At 35.1% G+C, this 19,015-nt stretch overlaps 1 protein-coding gene across 3 annotated transcripts in view; it reads left to right on the top strand.

The window, feature by feature from the left end:
• The first annotated feature begins 4,126 nt into the window (after nt 1-4,126).
• rnf130 (ring finger protein 130) overlaps nt 4,127-19,015 on the top strand; it is a 79,683-nt gene continuing 64,794 nt past the window's right edge. For all 3 annotated transcript variants that reach the window (XM_056471962.1, XM_056471961.1, XM_056471963.1), the window contains exons 1-2: nt 4,127-4,264; nt 4,581-4,996. In XM_056471962.1, coding sequence (XP_056327937.1) covers nt 4,723-4,996 — 274 coding nt within the window. In that variant the 5' untranslated portion in view covers nt 4,127-4,264; nt 4,581-4,722. The remainder of the gene's footprint in view (nt 4,265-4,580; nt 4,997-19,015) is intronic.

The following is a 19,015-nucleotide window of genomic DNA, read 5'->3' as shown; positions in this document are numbered from 1 at the left end:
GGGGTGGGGGGGGGGGGGGTGAAACATTTTTTTATTTTATCATTTATAACTTTGTTATGTACATCATGTTATGTTTATTTTAAGGACATTACTTTATGTAAAGTTATAATATTAACTTTATGAAATAAAGTGTTAAATTAAAAACTGTAACCATTTACAATTTACCAAATTCACAGATAACAACAACAGCTTAATTAGTATTAAATTTTGTCATTTTTTTTTATCTTTCAAGAATAAGGTTCAAAATTTAGAATGAAAGTTCCTTGTAAAAATGTTTTCTCTATTTAACAACAATACAGTAGAGAAAGATGACTTCACTTACTTCAGATTCCATTATTTTTTACAATTTATGATGTCTTAGCAGTCAAAATAGGCCAAATGAGCTCATGTTTGAGGCAAATTCTGGACCTTTGCTAGGGGGGTCTTTCGAACCACCTGAACCCAACCCTGGCTATGGGCCTGGCTTAGAATGTATGCAAAATTATGGGATGAAACAAACAAACAATTAAATTATAAATAAATAAACCAACAATTTATTTTACTTTTATCTACAGAAATTTACTGGAATAATAAAAGAAAATGTTGAACCATCCTCTAAAGACAAATCATGAACAATATTGTGTAATTAACAAAGGGATTAATGTTTAAATCTTAAAAAAAATAGACATAATATGCATGCTGTAATACTCGCCTTACATTGTGACCATGTGCCTAATGATGTTTAGGAAATTAAGGACGATAAATTGGGAAAAAACCCATGAAAAAAACTGTCATCAGAACTGTTGTTGGTGTTCTCTCCACTTATAGGTTTGCTCCAAAGGCCCTCTGATCTTCAGTATCTTTCTTTAACCTTGTTAAACAGTAACATTTTGAGTTATTTAATGACCAACATAAAATAAATGATGTAAATAATATTTATTTCAACATCTAAAATATTTCAATTTTGATTATTATTTTCATTTGTTCTATAGTGCCAGTCAACAGCAAGCAAACACAAATGATCCCTTAGAATAGTTTACTTTTTTCAGCTACTAATCAAAATGTACGCTACATTTCACTTTCAGGTCTATTATAATTAATGGGGATTTGAGAGAAAACCTGAGGGAAATATGCTGTTTGATTTATGAGTGGGCTGGCTAATAGCTGCAGTATAGACCAACAATATGTGATGAAATTACACTGAATAATAGTTTGGTTTTATAATTTATTGAAATGTAGAATTATACGGCCTCCACTAGAGAGTGCCAAAGATCAAGTTTAATTGCTTTTTTTTAAGTGAATTATTTAAAAGTAAAATAGGTCAATATAGAGTAAAATAATATTTTGTCTTCAGCTGATGTTTGTTAAGATTAAATATAGATTTCTTTTGATATATTATGCATTAAATAAAAAAGAAAAGACAATTCCACTGCACTTTCTTTTACCATCTGGCTATACAGATGCAGCCAGGTGTGCCAAATGTTGTGCATGAACACCAGAAATAAGACTAAACCTATCTGACGTAGAAGTGTCAGCACTATAGTTTACTTAATAGAACAATGAATTCATGCCTACAAGCAAAAAAGCAATACAATATAAAATATGAACCAATTAGATGTATTATACTAATATTGGGGAACTACATTATTTAACATTAATCAGTCTTAAATATGGAAAATAACAAAGAAAGTAATATTAAAAAACATAAATAAATAGATAAAAATGTGCAGTGGCGCAGTAGGTAGTGCTGTTGCCTCACAGCAAAAAGGTTGCTGGTTCGAGCCTCGGCTGGGTCAGTTGCCGTTTCTGTGTGGAGTTTGCATGTTCTCGCTGTGTTCGCATATAGGTTTCCTCCAGGTGCTCCGGTTTCCCCCACAGTCCAAAGACATGCAGTACAGGTGAATTGGGTAGGCTAAATTGTCCGTGTGAATGAGGGTGTCTGGATGTTTCCCTGAGATGAGTTGCAGTTGGAAGGGCATCTGCTGCATAAAACATGTGCTGGAAAAGTTGGCGGTTCATTCTGCTGTGTCGACCCCGAATTAATAATGGGCCGAAAAGAAAATGAATGAACAATCACACCATTTTAGAGCAGTGTTTAAGTGGGAATTAAACAAAATTTGTAAATAAATAACAAGGATCCTGTGTGTAATTTAAGAGAGCTCTTTTATGTATCCCCAAAGGGGACACCAAATTGAGCAGAATGTGTCAGGTTTTTTTTATGTTTGTCATAGGTAGGCCCACACGGAATCTGCGCGCATAGAATTCTGCAGATTTTTAGGCCATCATTGATTCTGTGTGTAAATTTAGATTTATTCCGCTTTTTAATTAATTTCAGTGATATTATTGATTAGTATGAACATTTTCATATGACTTATTTACAGTAAAGTTTGTAAAGTAATTTTTTCTGTCTTTTAGAATCAGAATCAGAAAGAGCTTTATTGCCAGGTATGTTACAGGACAATAAACAGATAATAAATATATTAAAAAGCAGTAAGTAGTGAATGCAAATATACAAATAGACGAGTGTATAAAATTGAGTAGATATAACATTTAAGTATAGATATTTAGGTAGATATAAAAGTATAAAAAAATTAGTAGATATATTATATGAGAGACTTGCTTTGTTTACCAAATAAAGTGGATCTAATTGGATTTGCATTATAAACATTGAATAAAAGTTTAAAAGGTATTACTTTATTTCATATATTAAGGTTTTCCGCATAAATCCGCAGATTATAACAAAATTCTGCGCAGAAATATCAAAAGATGTCCGCAGATTCCGTCTGGCCCTATTCACAGGTAAGTTTTTCTAATGGTAGCCATGTAGAAATTTGTGATATCCACATTTTGAAAGATGGAGCCTTTGATGCTGACCAAAGTAGCAAAATACATTTTTTTAGCTAAATATACCAGGACAATAAATAACTGTATTGCATATTTTTCAAACAGATTGGTCACATTAAGATTCAATAAATACAAAGCTGGGGGCCATATTAAAATATAGCTTGAGAATATTTTCCAGTACCTTATGTATATTCGTCCAAAATGGCAAAGTTTTGTCCCAAAAACAATGAATGAATGTACCTTTATCTTTTCTTACATTTGAAACAAGTCTGTGACATTGGCAAACATTTTCTTAACACATATTGGTGTAAGATATATCCTATTTTAAAAAATTAAATTGAGTTCATAGATCCCAAGAGAAGCACATTTTGGGTATATATTATCACACACAATGGCCCAGTCATTCTCTTCAATAGTTTGACCAATATCTTTCTACCAAACATCCTAAAGTCCTAGCCAGGCAGAAGTGCAGTTGTTAGACACAATGTCATATATCCTTCTTATCAATCTTTTTAAACAAGACAGATTCAGTAAAAGGTACTAATACAGTTTTAAACCATAGTTATAACATTGGTTAATGCACATAAATAAAAAATAATACGAATGGATTTGATTTTTATTACCTAATTCTGAAAACGCTGGAACATGCTTGTTGTTTGTTTATGTTAGCTACAGTATAATAATGCATTAGCTTATGTTGACAAAATCAGAGTTCTTTTGGTGTCGTTTTTAACTGTAACTGATAGTTTAGTTATATTGTTGTGTAAGATTCGGTTATTTTCATATTTTATATAAATAATACTATGCCTATATTGCTTTTTCACATAAACTAAAGGCTGTTTCATTAAGCAGTATGCTAAAATTAAAAATTAATGCTAAAATTAAAGAGGTTTACATGGGTTTTATTTTACATTAGTAGCAGCCAGACTACCAAATTTGGAAGTTGTATTCGTGACATGACATCGTCAGAAATATATTGTGCTTTACATGCTCCCTTTTCATAAACATCATATTTCATTTAGCAGCTCTGGTAGGCTACTATATGAGCTGTGCAATATGATTTACAAAATGCATAAAATATATCAACAGCTATTTATAAACTCTTTATACTAAAAAAAATAAACCATCACAAATGTTATTATCAATACGGTATTAAAAGAGTGATTAATAACCTATAAGGCCCAGCAGCAGCAGCAGCATTACGCATTTTGAGATGATGGTGATGTGGCCCCGTCTTTTCCCTCCCACTGATCTGATCTCACCGTGCGAGAGACGAGCTGTTCCACGCATGCGCACACGCGGACGTCTGAGTGTTGGCGAGAAGGGAAAAAACGAGCAGAACAGCAACACATCGGTCTGCCTATGGCCGAGCGAACCACAGCGCTGTAAAATATCGCGACAAATAGAGAGTTTGGCTGTAAACAATAAAGCGAAAGAGCAGGTAAGATGTCTCATCATAACAATGTTTAATAATCCCGAATCACAGCGTGCAAATAATTGGGTTTTTTGTTGCATAGCAGCTGGTTGTCAGGGCTGGCTGCGCGAACAAAGCGGTCCTGACAGCAGAAGAGACACATTTGTTGCCTTTTAATAGTCGTAAAAAGCCAGCCTACTGATTAAATGACCAGCTAAACCGCTTTTAATAAAAGCTAACGGGTCAATTATACGGACTCAAGCCTCTCTAATGAAATTGTTGTCATTGCAAAGTCCGTAGTTAGCGTCGACAAATCTCTCAACCCTTTCTTTCTTTCTGTCAGAGGAAGCGACGCATGGCTCTCGAAACGGACGTCGTGGCTTGAGAGGAGGACAGCATGTTTACATGAGGGCTCTTGAGACAGAGCTGACCGTTGAAAGAATCGCAGAGTCGGGTCGCGTTGATCGGTGAAGACATTGCCGAAGATGCTGAAGAGATTGGCCGCGCCGGCGTCATGCAGCAGCTGCCTTCTCGCACTCATCCTCACCTTCGTCTCGCCCAGGTGTTCGCTGTCTATCGGTGCCGACAAAACCATGGTGAACAAGGAGGATTATTATAGCGCCATAGTCAACGCCACCGTTCTGGACCATAAAGGCAACCCTCAACAGATGGTGACGAAGAATGACGGGCGCTACGGGCAGAATTCCCCCAAAACAGAGGCGAAGGGGATCGTGGTCGCACCTGCTGCTGTTAACGGGGGTAAGTGTGTGAATGTGCATTGAAATATATACATATATATACAAATATAAACAACTGTCCAAAAATATTTCAGCAGAACAGATGCTTTACATCTCTGCACTTACCAGGGTCGTCAATAAATATCTCCTAATAACCCTTTAGGGGGATGAAGCTGTCGTAAATAGTCTAAGGTGGTTTGCATGCCTTTGCTTGTCTTCATTACCCCTTTAATGTATTACCGATGACAAAATGAACATCCAATTTATGTACTGCATAAAGTGCAAGGTTTCTGCCTGGTGTAAGATTATTATTAACTGGCTCACCCTATTTGTTGGATGTGAGAGACAGTATAAAACCTTTTGGCCAAAGCTGGTTTTGGTTGTACTTTAAATTAGCTTTCAGCTGGATTAGCTGAGGGGTCAGTTAGACATGATCTGAGAAGCTGAAAATGTCAAAAAGCATTGTGAATCCTGAATGAAATCCCAGATTAACAGATTTTTATTTATTTATCTGGAATATGTTCTTGGACCAGAAAAATGCTAAGAAGAAATGTCACAGCTAGAAATTTTGCACTTTATAAAGGACACAATTTGCATGTATGCTTATTAAGCAACATATGCAGATCTACGTTATAATAAACATAAAAAGTTGGATGTTTTACTTTGCACTGTTGATTTAAAGCATTTTTCTTAGTTATTTTAGTTTGTGGGTGCAAAGATCATGAACTTCCTGTGGTATCTGACATCTTTGACTTGTCTTAGCATAGAAGCAGAGAAAGCAGATGTAGATTAGTTCCTATTTTGCTAATCTTAAAGGGATAGCCACTTAAAAAAATAAAATTAACTGTTTATCTACTCACCCCTTGGCCAAGATCCAATATGTAGGTGACTTTTTGTTCAGTAGAACATAAAAAAAAGATTTTTAGCAAAATTTGTAGGTAATTTATTAAATACAATTCATTTTCTACTAGGGTTGTCGTGATATCATTAACCATCTTACAATACTATACCAGCTAAGGTATCACGATACCAAGTAGTACTGTGATATTGTAATTCATAAATCAAATTATAAAGAAAACTGTCAGAAATGCTATATTTTATGTTATAATAGGCCTACTTGAATTTAATTCATAATTCCCTTATTATCAAAAAAAAGTATTATTTGCATGTCACTTCACCTAAAATGTATTCATTCTTTTTGTTTATATTGTAGATAACTGACCAAAAAAAAAAAAAAAAAAAAACATTAAAATAAATATACAAATTATACCAAATGAAAATTAGGCTATATAAAGTGGTCAAAATTGTTTAAATGTTTCCTTTTGCTATTTTGGGTTTTTCATCTAGTGTTTTTTTTTTTTTTTTTCAGTCTTATAAGGTAACAATCCAAAGTACTTCAAAAGTTCACTTTGTGAGTTGTTCTTTTTAAGAGATTATCACGGTTGTTGTAGCTACTAAATCATATTGACAGGAACAGAAATGAACCAATTCAGATTTGGAGCATCAGAAAATGTGCAATAGGCTACCCTAAAAGGTTCAAATTCTACACAGCTTTGCAACCGTAAAGGGCTCCACAGACTAATAAAATAAAATGGTCTTTTGTTGCACAAACATGTGAACATTTTAGGGATTTTTCTACATAGACATTATCTATTGTAGATAAACCATTAATGGCGATACTACCGTTTACAAACTACAGTGGCCCTGCCAGTATTTTGTAGCCATAGTATCACGATACTACCATAGTACCGGTAAACAGTGCAACCCTATTTTCTACTGATACTTTAATAATAATAATAATAACAATAAAAACAACAACAACAATAATAATAAAACACACATGAAAAAATATATTAACAAAACCAAATTAATACCTTTGGGTTCTGGCGATACAATGAGGTCTTATTGAGCAATAAATTAGGTTTCTGGAAAAAACAAAACAATAATTATTGCATTATTACCTTTAATTCACAGCCTCAGCAGGCATACACAACAGTATGCAGTGTAGCTTCTCTTTGTACAATTTTGATTTGCTTGCATACAGCATGTTATTTTGACTCAAAGTCAAATTGCATATAAATCAAGCACCACTTCTTCACCTAAAAATCTTTTTTAATATTGTTCTCCTGAAGAAAAAAAGTCACCTACTGTACATCTTGGATGGCCTGAGGGTAAGTAAATTAAGAAACGATTTTTAATTTTGGGGTGAACTAAACTATTAAACAAAATCTACTTATTATAGTAGTGCTCGTGTTATTACCTATATTATAATGTGTTTTATATATATGTGTTTTTTCCTCATAGCCAGGTACTCTATTCTGGTAAATTCTCTTGTAATGACACTGTAAACACAACTGTGCAACTGTGTACTATTCTTACATAACCTCCCCTGAAGAGGCCCTGCTATGCTGTGTGACGTAGGGTTTAAGGGACAAAAGTGTGGCTTGCTTTGTTTGCAATAACAGTAATGCCATCCCTTGCCCTTCTCTACGCTAAATTAGCATATCTTGTATTGCACAGCATATTTAAGGTGGTCTGCTTGACGCCAGCTAGTGTTGCTCCCTGTGTGCTTGAAGCACCATAGCAGCTTATTGCATTGCTATGAATGGTTGGCTGCTGCTGTCTTTGTCAATCTTCCATTTATTTTTCAGCTGACACATTAATAGCCTGCAACACTTGTTATTCAAAAATTTGCTGAATCATTTGGTTTTTGCAAGATCCTCCTGTATGTATTGAATGGCTTGAGGGAAGTGCAGTATACCATAATCATTCTTAGGCTGGCTGGTGTCGTCTTCCAGTATTCGGATGTACAGTGTCTCTCTCTCTCTCTCTTGCACTCTCTCTTTCTGTCCCAGTTGCTCTCTTATAATCTGCTTGTTCAGGTTACAGGATGCTCAGAAATGCCCAGAAATCCTTGAGACTGAGATTCTTTGTAAATCAATTATTAATCGATATTTATAGCACCATTAGAATGCATATTAAGGTGCAGGGCACTTTGACTTGGTTTGGTTCCACTGTGGTAAGACTAACAGAGATATGTATGTCTGTGTCAATCATTGCATAAAGGGAACTATAGTGCTGATCATAGATTTTGAGTTCTGTTTTCAAGCCTTGTTTTTGATGAGTTCAGCAGGGCAAGTTGTGTGTCTATCCTTCATTGTACCAATTTTCAGCTTACACACTGTTCTAGTTAACCTAGTGTGTTGAATTGACCCGAGGCAGTTGTCTGACCTACTGGTCATTATGCCAGTGAACCCAGTGGAGGTTATTAATCCTGGTCCAGTCTGGAGCTGGAACAGGGACACCAGGCTCTATATTTAATGTGAAATATGTTCTCAAGGACATTGGCACATCCATTTCCCCCAGTTTGCAGTGAGGAAAGATACAACCCCCATTAAAAAGACAATAGTGAAAGGAGACATTCAATCATTTAAGAGTAAGTGTGCACAGTAAACCCAAAGCTAAACTTCCACAAGTTATTCTGCTTCTTTTATTGCAGTCTCAATTGGTTCTGAGGCAAGGTAATTATTCTTAGCGGAAGATACAATATTACTGACATAAAGCAGTACCACACACTTCCTCGGTTTCGCTATAGTCCGGATGCTTTCTCTCTGTTTCTGAGGATGGCTGCATTTGTGATTTCTTTACAGCATAATCATTCCTGAATGGTTCAGTATAACTGCTCATCTGAGCAAAAGTATTTTCCCAAAGGAAGGAATGTTTGGGATGCTGTTCTGTCAGATGCATGCATTTAAAGTGAGAGAGGAATAAAGATATGGGTCTAAATCCTGTCTTGTTTTCCACGTTAAAAGCACTGTTAAACTGATCCTGATTACTAACTATTGGCACAGTTTTATTTATTTATTTATTTATAAATAAATTTATTTTTGACGTAATTGCTTGTAAAATGACCATATTTTTTAAGGCAATTGTCTTGTCCCATATTTATTTATTTATTTAAATAGTCATTTTTTCGCAAAAATCTGTATCATAATAGAGCAGAAAAATCAGCCCCAGTTCATGCAGAATTTAACATCCATCTATCTGTCCAGTGTGGAGAGATTCACAAATCAATCTGCATTCAGGAGGAGATGTCTCAGTGCTGTTATAGCAGCAGCATAAACTGCTATTCCTGCTATAATGATAAACGGATAACTCTGTTCAACTCTTCAAATGGATTTGAAAGTCTAATGCTGTGATGATTGAGTGAAACAGAGAGTATTGAGATTGGCTTGCACACACACATGCTCTGACTGCTGCCACTCACATTAAGCATAGCCTTATTTGCATTCACATCTTAGGTCATCCTTTATTATTATTTGTAACTGATCATCAGTTAGGCAAACTGAGTGCTTGATATGTAGCACAATAAATATTTGTGAAAATGAGTGTATTTCATGCATGCTTCATTTTTATGTTTCTGAACACAAAGCACTATAAATACAACTGTTGCCATTTGAGCATGCATACTGCAATTTAAAAAAACCATATGATCAGCCGACCACAAGTTTAAGACAAATGTTTGCTCATTTCAGTCAAACCAAAGTGATAGAAGATTTTTGCAGCATGCTTGCCTTTGAAAAAGTCACTGTAAGCCTCAGTGAGCCTGTCTCACACAGAACAACTAGCAGCTCACTGCTTCCTGTTTGGCTGCTTCGAGATTATATTTCCTCAAGAGACCTCAGTGTATTCGTCTGACCTCTGTTTATCTCTCCTCCTGCTTCTCGGATAGCTTACCAGTGGCTCATCAGTCTAAACAAGGTGGTGAGCACAAAAAGATTCTCTTGCTTTGCTACTAGTTCATTCCATAGAACGAGAGAAAAGGAGAAATCGACAGAATGAGAGCACGCTCTTGTGACTCAACATTTACTTATTCGCTCAGTTCTCTTGGTTTCCTCACCAGCTGCGGCTATCATTAGGGGTCTGGCAACATAACAAACCACTCTTATCTAATGGGTAGCGAGACTGAAAATCACCTGCCAATATGCAGAGTTAATGTAGCGTCCAATAAAAGCCAGTCCAGCAAAGCCCATAGTCAGACATGAACTATCAAGACAAAGAGAAAAGACTATGGCCAGAGGGAGGTGATCCTAGTGTGATTCCAAGTGAACGGTGATTTATGACCCTTGAACAAGCCCAAATGGCACTAAATGACCCTCACACAAGGACTAATTTGATTCTCTCCAGGCCATGCACATGACAAGTCGGCCACTGGGCATGTGACCCAATGACCCATCACAAAATACACACCAATGCTATCTCTTTAAAAAGTCAAGCATATCATTTCACACACACACAAAAAAAGCAAAACTGGCAGCTTTTTTACTAAGTACATGCTTTTATTCCAACAAAACAAATCTGAATGGGTTAAATTGGGTAGAAATTGCTCTGTAAGATAACAGGTCGCTTAAGTATCTTGTGACATGTAAACAGTCCATTGATTTGCTACTACCAATAGAAGAAGAGCGAGAAAAAATCCATTTGTAAAAAGAAACAGATGAAAGAATGGACAGAAACCATGTGACGTGCCATATGCTTCTAATTGATCCAGGCAGGAAATGTGAGCTGGAGTAATGTTGGGACATTGATTGCAGTGGTGTGGTGTTGTCATATGAAGTGAGGTTGGAAAGGGCCAGCAGGGTTGAGGAACCAAATTGGCTGCCTGTGTTTTTCTTAATACCCGTGATTTTTTCCTCTGTGTGGGTGCATGTGAGGTCGTAATGTATTCTCATTTGAGATGAACACGATGTTAGGAGACGAGCTGCAGAGAATCACATTAGAGTAGTGACTGAACGTAGTTTGTAGTGATTTTGTAAAGATTTACTGTAAGCTTGGTTTATAGTCTCACAGATACTTAATGGGGTTTTGTGTGCCTTTTCTAAGTGTGTCTGAAAAATGCTGTATGAGCTGCTCTTATAACAAGCAAACATAAACAGCAATTCCTGTTGTGTAAGACCTTTTGATCCTTAAACTTAAATTATTATTTTAAACACTTTTAATGTCTATGTGCAAATATGTGTACATTTTATAAATGTGCAATAATTTTCAAAATGGCAGATCCACAACATTGATACAAAATTTAGCACTTGGTCACACAAGGGTGCTGGGAGACAATGTCCACAAGGTCCACATGAAGGTTTTATTAAGAATCGTAGTCAAACAGGTAATGATTAAAAATAGGCGAAACGGTACAAACAAGGAAATCTGGAGACTTCGTCAGGTAACAGGCAGAAGGTCAATGCAGACAGGGTAAGCGATAAAACAAAGCAATGGTCAAAACACAGAGAAACTAAACAAGGGATCGCTTTAAAATGTTACAGGGTGTTAACCAACAAGACTCAGCAATGCCTGTGTGTGTGCTGTATATATGGTCCATGCAATCAGTCTTTGAGCAGCTTCCATCTGTGTAATCAAAGGAGAACCAGGACAGGTGTGTGTGTGTGGTGCCTGAAGGGAGTTGTAGTTCATATAGTGGCAGAATTGTAGACCAAGTGAGGTGAGTGTTCTTCAGTGATCTATAAGGGTTAGATCGCTGGTGATCGTGACAGTCGAGTTAAGTGTCCCCTTTAAAGAGTTGGTTCACTCAAAAAAGTTTTTTTGCTGTTATTGTGCATTTTAAAGTCATTTTGAGAGTCCCAAAAATGATTCAGTCAATGCTAAATTAATTTTTGTTACAATGGATTTGGGTGTTATCTTTTGTTTTTTATTTAATTAATTATGAATTAAATAAAAATATTTTATTAATTAATATTTTTAAAATATTTGTTTGACTTTTTTGACATCTTTACCAATGTATTCCAATGAAACAATGTAAATATATAAAAGGGGGCCAAGTATGCTTCTTTTTATAAGACCTAAAATAAATCTCTGATGTCCCTAGTGTGTGCATGTAAAGTTTCAGCTTAAAATACCCCACAAATACTGTTTAACTCTTTAAAACTGCCCCTTTTTTTCTTTGATCCAAATTGTGCTGTTTTGGCAACTGTTGCTTTAAATTCAAATGAGATTGTGCTTCCAGGCTTCTTTTCAAAAGAGAATGGGGCTACAAATGCCTATGTGTCAGCATAGTGGCAGATTCAAAAACAAGACTAAAATCCAATTGTAATGAGTGGGAGATCATCACTAATGGGTGGGACTTTCATCATACACTGTCAAGTTGACTCAACTTAAAATTTTAAGGCAACCAACATTTTTGAGATGACTTAAATCAAGTAAAGTGCGGTACTTGGGTTGAAACTGAGTCAACTCAAAAAAGCTCTGCAACAAGTTGCCTTATAATATTTGGATGAGTCAACTTTTTTTTTTTTTTACAGAGTATTATGACATGTACAAAGGGAGAATGTCAATCAAAGTGTTTCTGCAGAATTAGAAGCTGTTTATATTTGCACACTGTTGCCACACAGCTGTGTTTAAACCCCTTATAAAAGTGATTTTTGCATAATAGTTTATCTTTAAAGATGATGTAAAAAAAAACTATAGACCGGATATGGCATTTTTCTGGTAATATAAGAACAATGTTACTTTATAATTACTTTTATTTATGCATTACCTGACCAGCTAAATTATATTTTGCTTTCATGTACATTTGTGTTCTGTCATAGGTTACTGTTTTTATGTATTGTATATGTATTATTATTGTATTGTTCCTTCTATATTTTGTTATAGTTTTGTTTATAAAATGCAAAAAGCACATAAATAAACATAAAAAAGAGGATGTAAACAAATTGCTTATAGTAAATGTAACCATGTATGCTGTGTAAAATAGCACATCTCAAAACAAAATTATATAGCACAAGTAACCAATCTGTCAGAGTATCTGACACTTTAAACTATACACTTTAACTCTATCTTTAATATACAGCATGACTCCTGTTTAAGACTAATTGGATTATGCACTTTTTCCTGTAGCTGCTCTCTCCATGTATTCTGCTGTTTCACATATGAACTGTTTTACATAAACTTTTGAATATCAGTCTAAATGGTATTTGCCCATTACTTATTGTTTATAAAAACATATAATGAAATATTGCATAAACTTGATATATCACCTATCCTCCAGTAAATGCCTCGTCATCAACACTTCTCATGTGTACTTCTGTCAGGATTGACCCACATATCAATCTTAACAGTGTTTTCTGTGGTTGAGTTTGGCTGCGGATGAATGATTCTGCAAAGCTTTTCCAGGAATTTAAAGCGTGCTTTATGTAATATCGAAGTGATTAAAACTACTCATTGAAGATTAACCTGAAAATTGTTCTCAGCGCGATGCAAATATCACATTCGCTTTTATATCCAGCACAAGAGCAGGTTGCCAGCTGTTCAGGATTGCACAAACCAAGGCGTATCTTTCTGACTCCCGCAGGCAGAGATGAGAGACGCCTCAATGAGATATGAGGTATTCGTGACGTTTGCCTGGTTGTAGTGCAGGTGGTCTGATGGGAGGATTTTGTTGCTTCTGCTGATGGTATCTAGCATTCCTTAGCTTGCACATGCCTGTTGTGGTTGTGCGCTGCAGACAATGTTAGAGGTGAAAAAACAGATAAAATTGAGCATAGTCTTTTGAAGAAAGCAGATGTGTTCAGCACATACTTGCTTTTTATTTTATGCTTGAAATTGATTTTTACTTTGAGGCTTGACAATTTTGTAGGTATCAGTTTTGGGGGTCTTTTGTCTGGAATGGATATTAGGAGTACTGTGTGTTCTTTTATTTTTTTTTTAAATGCTGCACATTTTTTTGCTAAACTATATATTTTCTGCCATAACCAAATTGCTTTTTTAAAAACAAATAAATCAACCCAACCCCCCTCCTCCTTCCCCCCAAAAATAGAATAATAGAAACTAAAGAAGACTCATTAATACAAATAAACTAAAACTGTGCTGCGATTTTTACATTTTTAAAAAAGAAATATCAGCATATCTATGTTTTCTGGCATAGCTGAGGTATTTGAACATTTACAATGTTCCCTGCAGATTAAAAACACTTTCACTGAGGACTGAGATGGCTGTTATGAAGAGTAAAGCCTTTCCTAAACCAGAGAGCAGTGTGTACAGAGGTGGTCAATAGACCCTTTGATCAAGGGGACTGGTCACTGGCATAAAAAACAAATAAAAAAAACTGATTATAAAATTAATAATTGGGATAGATACAGGAGTTGAAAATGATTATGAAGGTGAATAATTAATATTCCTTGTATAATTAATTAGTATAAGTATCTATTCGACACACTTAAGATGTGTATCAAATATAAGTGTATCAAATATTACATACATTTTAATACAAAAATGTATTACAGACATTTTTAAATATTTAATAATACTCAATACTAATAATGAACATTTCAACTCGATTTCGATTATTGAACGATTATTTTATTTATTTATTTCATTTTTTCCAATCGCAGTTTCCAATAGTCGTCAGTTTAGTGCAAACGTGTGACATGTAGTTACATTTTTTTAAGAGGTTTGCTGGTATGCGACCGTGCGAAGGCTGTGCCAGACCACACCTGTGCATTCGAGGCAGAAGTATAAATCAGCCTTAACAGAGCAAGGCCACGAGACTACACGCAGTAGAAAAAATAATTGAAATAATTGACCTGGAAAAATTTGATCAATAATAGGTTCTGAATGTCAATTATGATTACTTTTCGATTAATTGCCCAGCCCTATAATATGCAAATTATTCAAATATGCATAAACTAATTTGAAAAGGAGAGGGTAAAAATAATATAATATCTGGTTCTGTAACAGAACAACTTTCTCTTTCAGTCTGAAAAACATCTTCACACTTTCGAGTATAGACGTCTATGACGGTTGTTTTCACTGTGCTGATGGTTAATGTACATCATATTTGTTGTTCTGTTAGTGTAAGTAAACGTCTTTTTGCAGTATTTGCACACAGTTTGTGTGTTGTCTGGCTGTCTTTTTACTCTGCCGTCCCACCTCTTGCTCACCGCAGGTAAAGTGAGTTTTTGCCTGTAAACACAGTGCCCCCTCTGTTCATAAAATATATCGCAAATAATTCAACATTTCTACCAATTTGAATCGTCACATATTTGAATTGCTTTTCAACTGAATTACGGTAAATCATTACATCCCTAATATGCATTCATTCATTCATTCACCTTCAGCTTAGTCCCTTTATCAGGGTTTGCCACAATAGAGTGAACAGCAACTATTCCTGCTTATGTTTTATGCAGCGAATGCACTTTCAGCCTTAACCCAGTACAACACCCATACACACTGTCTAACCCTAACCCTAACCCTCTTCACACACTATTGTTAATTTAGTTAATCTAATTCCCTTTTACCGCATATCTTTGGATTGTGGGCAAAATCAGAGCACCCGGAGAAAACCCACACGAATACGGGAAGAACATGCTTACTTCTTGCTGTGTGGCGACAGCGCTAACCATTGAGCCACCATGCCGCCCATTTCCATATCATGCACATACATATACCCTGTAATTGTCCTTGACTTTTTACTGCTTTATGTCAATAGCTTGATTTATTATAAACGACTAGCAATGTCTGTCTAGCAAATGCATATATACAGTATAAAGTAATAGAATGAAGTTTACAATTTATATAAAATATTTTATAAAGTAAATATGAAGCTATACTTTCATATTTCATATACTATGAAGCTTACTAAATATAATAGAACGTATTTTAATCATTGTTTTAAGGTCATATTTAATCATCAAAATTATGCATTAATTATCTTATTTACTGCATTTTATTATGGAACAAATGAAACAAACCTTGACTAATATATTGCATATTGTTGTTTAATTACAAAATTACCAAAAAAAGTGTGCATAACCTTCGTTTAAGACTACTGGTTTATATGACAAATAGTTTGGTATTGATTTTATTAAATATGATAATACATATAAAATTATTAAATGTAAAATTTGCATTAATGAATTAATTACAGTAGCTTTATAAATATGCATCCTTAATAATTAATACTGATGTGTCCCCTCTGCTCAGTGATGACAAGCAGACATGCCCCAGATACAAAGGATCAATTTGATTTTAAAACTCACACTGATGAACCCTCATGCTCCACATTGTCTGATTAGAATTAATGGAGACAGAGATTTCTAGGAAGCACATGTCCTCCAGCGCTGCATTTAATTTGTGAAAACCATAAATACTCTGCCTGGCTATTGGACAAGATCCCAATTTGATTTTGATCTGTTCATCTCAGCTAATGAATGGTCGAAATGACATGGTACACCATTGCTTGACCAACCTCTGAACTAACGCTATTGCCTCTGAAAAAAGGCGGTCAAAAAAAGGGGGAAAATGTCCAGTTTTTTTTTTTTTGCTATGAATACTACAAGAAGAACCATACAAAAAATACCTTTTGGATATCTGCATTAACTTCTGCCTAATTAATTGCTTGTATTTTACTAGAGAGGAGAGAGTAGACATGGCTGAACATGCATTTGAAAGTTTAGTCCATTTGAATAGTGATGCAATGAAACTGCAAATGAAAATGGACAGGCATGTTTATCTCTTTTCTAAAAGGGCTGCACAAAATAAAACTTGAACGTTGACATTGCAGTGTGCAATAGTCTGCAAAAGCACATTACAGAATGTCCAGTGTCAAGCAGAGGTCATCATTGACATTGACCAGGCATTACAGCATGCGATTTGTGCATTAACAAGTTGAACAATAATAGAGTGAAAGTATCATTTGCATTTACTTTTAAGGCCTATTTCTGTGTAAACAATAACATTAGTGGCTTTAACAAACGTTTATTGTAGTAACAGCACTTTATACAGTGAATTGAGTGTCATTTTGCTTTTGATTATTCAGTTTATGCACCTGAATACAGTTAAAACCATAAATACAAAAAACAAACATAAATTACTGTTTAATTTTTTCTTCTATTATATTCATCTATGCTTATAATTGATGTATTATTATATAGTGCACTCTTTTACAGAATCATTCCAATCATTGAGTTGTTTGAAATGTTAAATTATTTTCAAATAGGCATATTTCATTCATCTGGTTAAACTGTTTTTATTTCACATTATCTACAATATCATAAAGTTAATATCTCAATGTCAGATTTATTCCAATATTGTACATATACTTCCTTTTTAAAAAGGTCAAAGTGAACAAAACAGCAACCTTCAAAAAACTAAACAAAAGAAAAAATATCCAAAGAGGAAAGTCACAAAGCAAACTGAATAAAGAGTAACAAAATATTTATTCTATTATTAAGGGAAAGTTTCAAGAAAAGCTTCAAGAGAGAGTTCAAGCCAAAACAAAATGTTCTCTAACTAATAGAAGGGAAAGAACTAAATCTATCAAAGAGAAGTAATAATAATAATAATTAAAAAATTAATAATTCTATACATTTATGTAGCGCTTTTCTAGACACTCTTTTACACAATGGGGGGAATCCTCTCATCCCCCAACAGTGTGCAGCATCCACCTGGATGACGCGATGGCAGCCATATTGCACCAGACCGCACACCAGCTGATTGCGGGAGAGAAGACAGAGTGATGAAGCCAATTATAATATGGGGATGGTTAGAAGCCCATGATGGACAGAGCCCAGTGGGCTAATTTGGCCAGGATGCCGGGGTTAAACCTCTACTGTTTTTCGATGGACATCCTGGGATTTTTAATGACCACAAAGAGTCAGAACCTCGGTTTAATGTCTCATACAAAAGATGGTGCTCACTGAGCAGTATAGAGTCCCCTTCACTATACTGGGGCATTAGAACACACACAGACTGCAGATTGAGCGCCCCCTGCTGGCCTCACTAACACCACTTCCAGCAGCAACCTTGTTTTCCCATGTGGTCTCCCATTCAGGTACTGACCAGGCACAGCCCAGCTTAGCTTAGCTTAGCTTCAGTGGGCGGCCATGCGAGAGTTGCAGAGAGCTAGCTGCCAGCTAAACTATTACAAAGAGAAAAAAATGCCACCCCCTCTCAACTAAACCAATCCCAAGTTAACAAAAAGTAGAGAGTAAGGTAAAATATTAGTATTAAAGTAGTATTGAAAGTATGAATGTACTATTCAAATAATCAAAAGTAAACTCAACCAAAAAGGTTTCTGAGGCAAAAATACATATGATAAACAATAGTATTAACAGAACTTAAGCAAAATAAAGTTCTTAAACTACAGATAATGCTTTAAAAGATCAGAAATGAAAAGCCTCCACACACACAAAATACACTGTTCTTGAGGAAACATGCTGCTTAAATTTCCCCTGCTCTTCTCATCGCCCAATCAGTGAGCAGTTCATCATTGGCAACAGGTGACGATCATTATCTCCTACTTGAGAGTAGAGCGGAGAAAGAACGAAAACAAAAACAAATATGTCTTGGGACTAAACAACACCAAAACAACCTTGTGTCAAAGACATTAAACATTCTTTTTCTACAAATATGATGTGTTTGCTTTATGTAGTGTCACGTTTGACAAAGGGACATATGCAAAATCTAAAAGTGATTTTTGCTGTTAATACTTGCTTAATATGATACGATTCCAATTGGATGTCCAATAATTGGACTTGGCCTGACAGTCTGGACAAGACTAGTATTATTTCTGTGTGTGTATTATGTAGAGCAAGACTGAAAAGGCACTTTAAGAAGGTGCTTAGATGGTGCATGACATGGAATTTAATCCATCTAAATTCTCCAGCATCTCATCTTATTAAGATTGCATTCACATTCCTGCACTTTTGCCCTTGCTCCATATTGAATTAGTCTAAAGATTAAGACACAAATTACATTAGATTTTTCTTAAGGTGCGGGTGACATAATTCTTGAGTGAAAGGAAAGGACAGAACAAAAAAAAAATACAAGTACTGTTTTGGATTACATTTGTGATCTGTTCCTGTTTGCTTCTATGTGCTTTGACGATCAGAATAAACCTAAGGTATTGATGCTGATCAATGTCTCACATTGTTCTTTACCAGATGGAGTATCATAAATCAACTAATACTCTATCCATGTTGAAACACAACATAATGCCAAAAATGTTGTATTTTGGTGTATCCTGCCTTTA

The sequence above is a fragment of the Danio aesculapii genome, chromosome 14, assembly GCF_903798145.1.
Source record: "Danio aesculapii chromosome 14, fDanAes4.1, whole genome shotgun sequence".
Taxonomy (NCBI): domain Eukaryota; kingdom Metazoa; phylum Chordata; class Actinopteri; order Cypriniformes; family Danionidae; genus Danio; species Danio aesculapii.
Note: the sequence above shows the minus strand (reverse complement) of the source record. Positions and strands in the feature narration are given on the sequence as shown.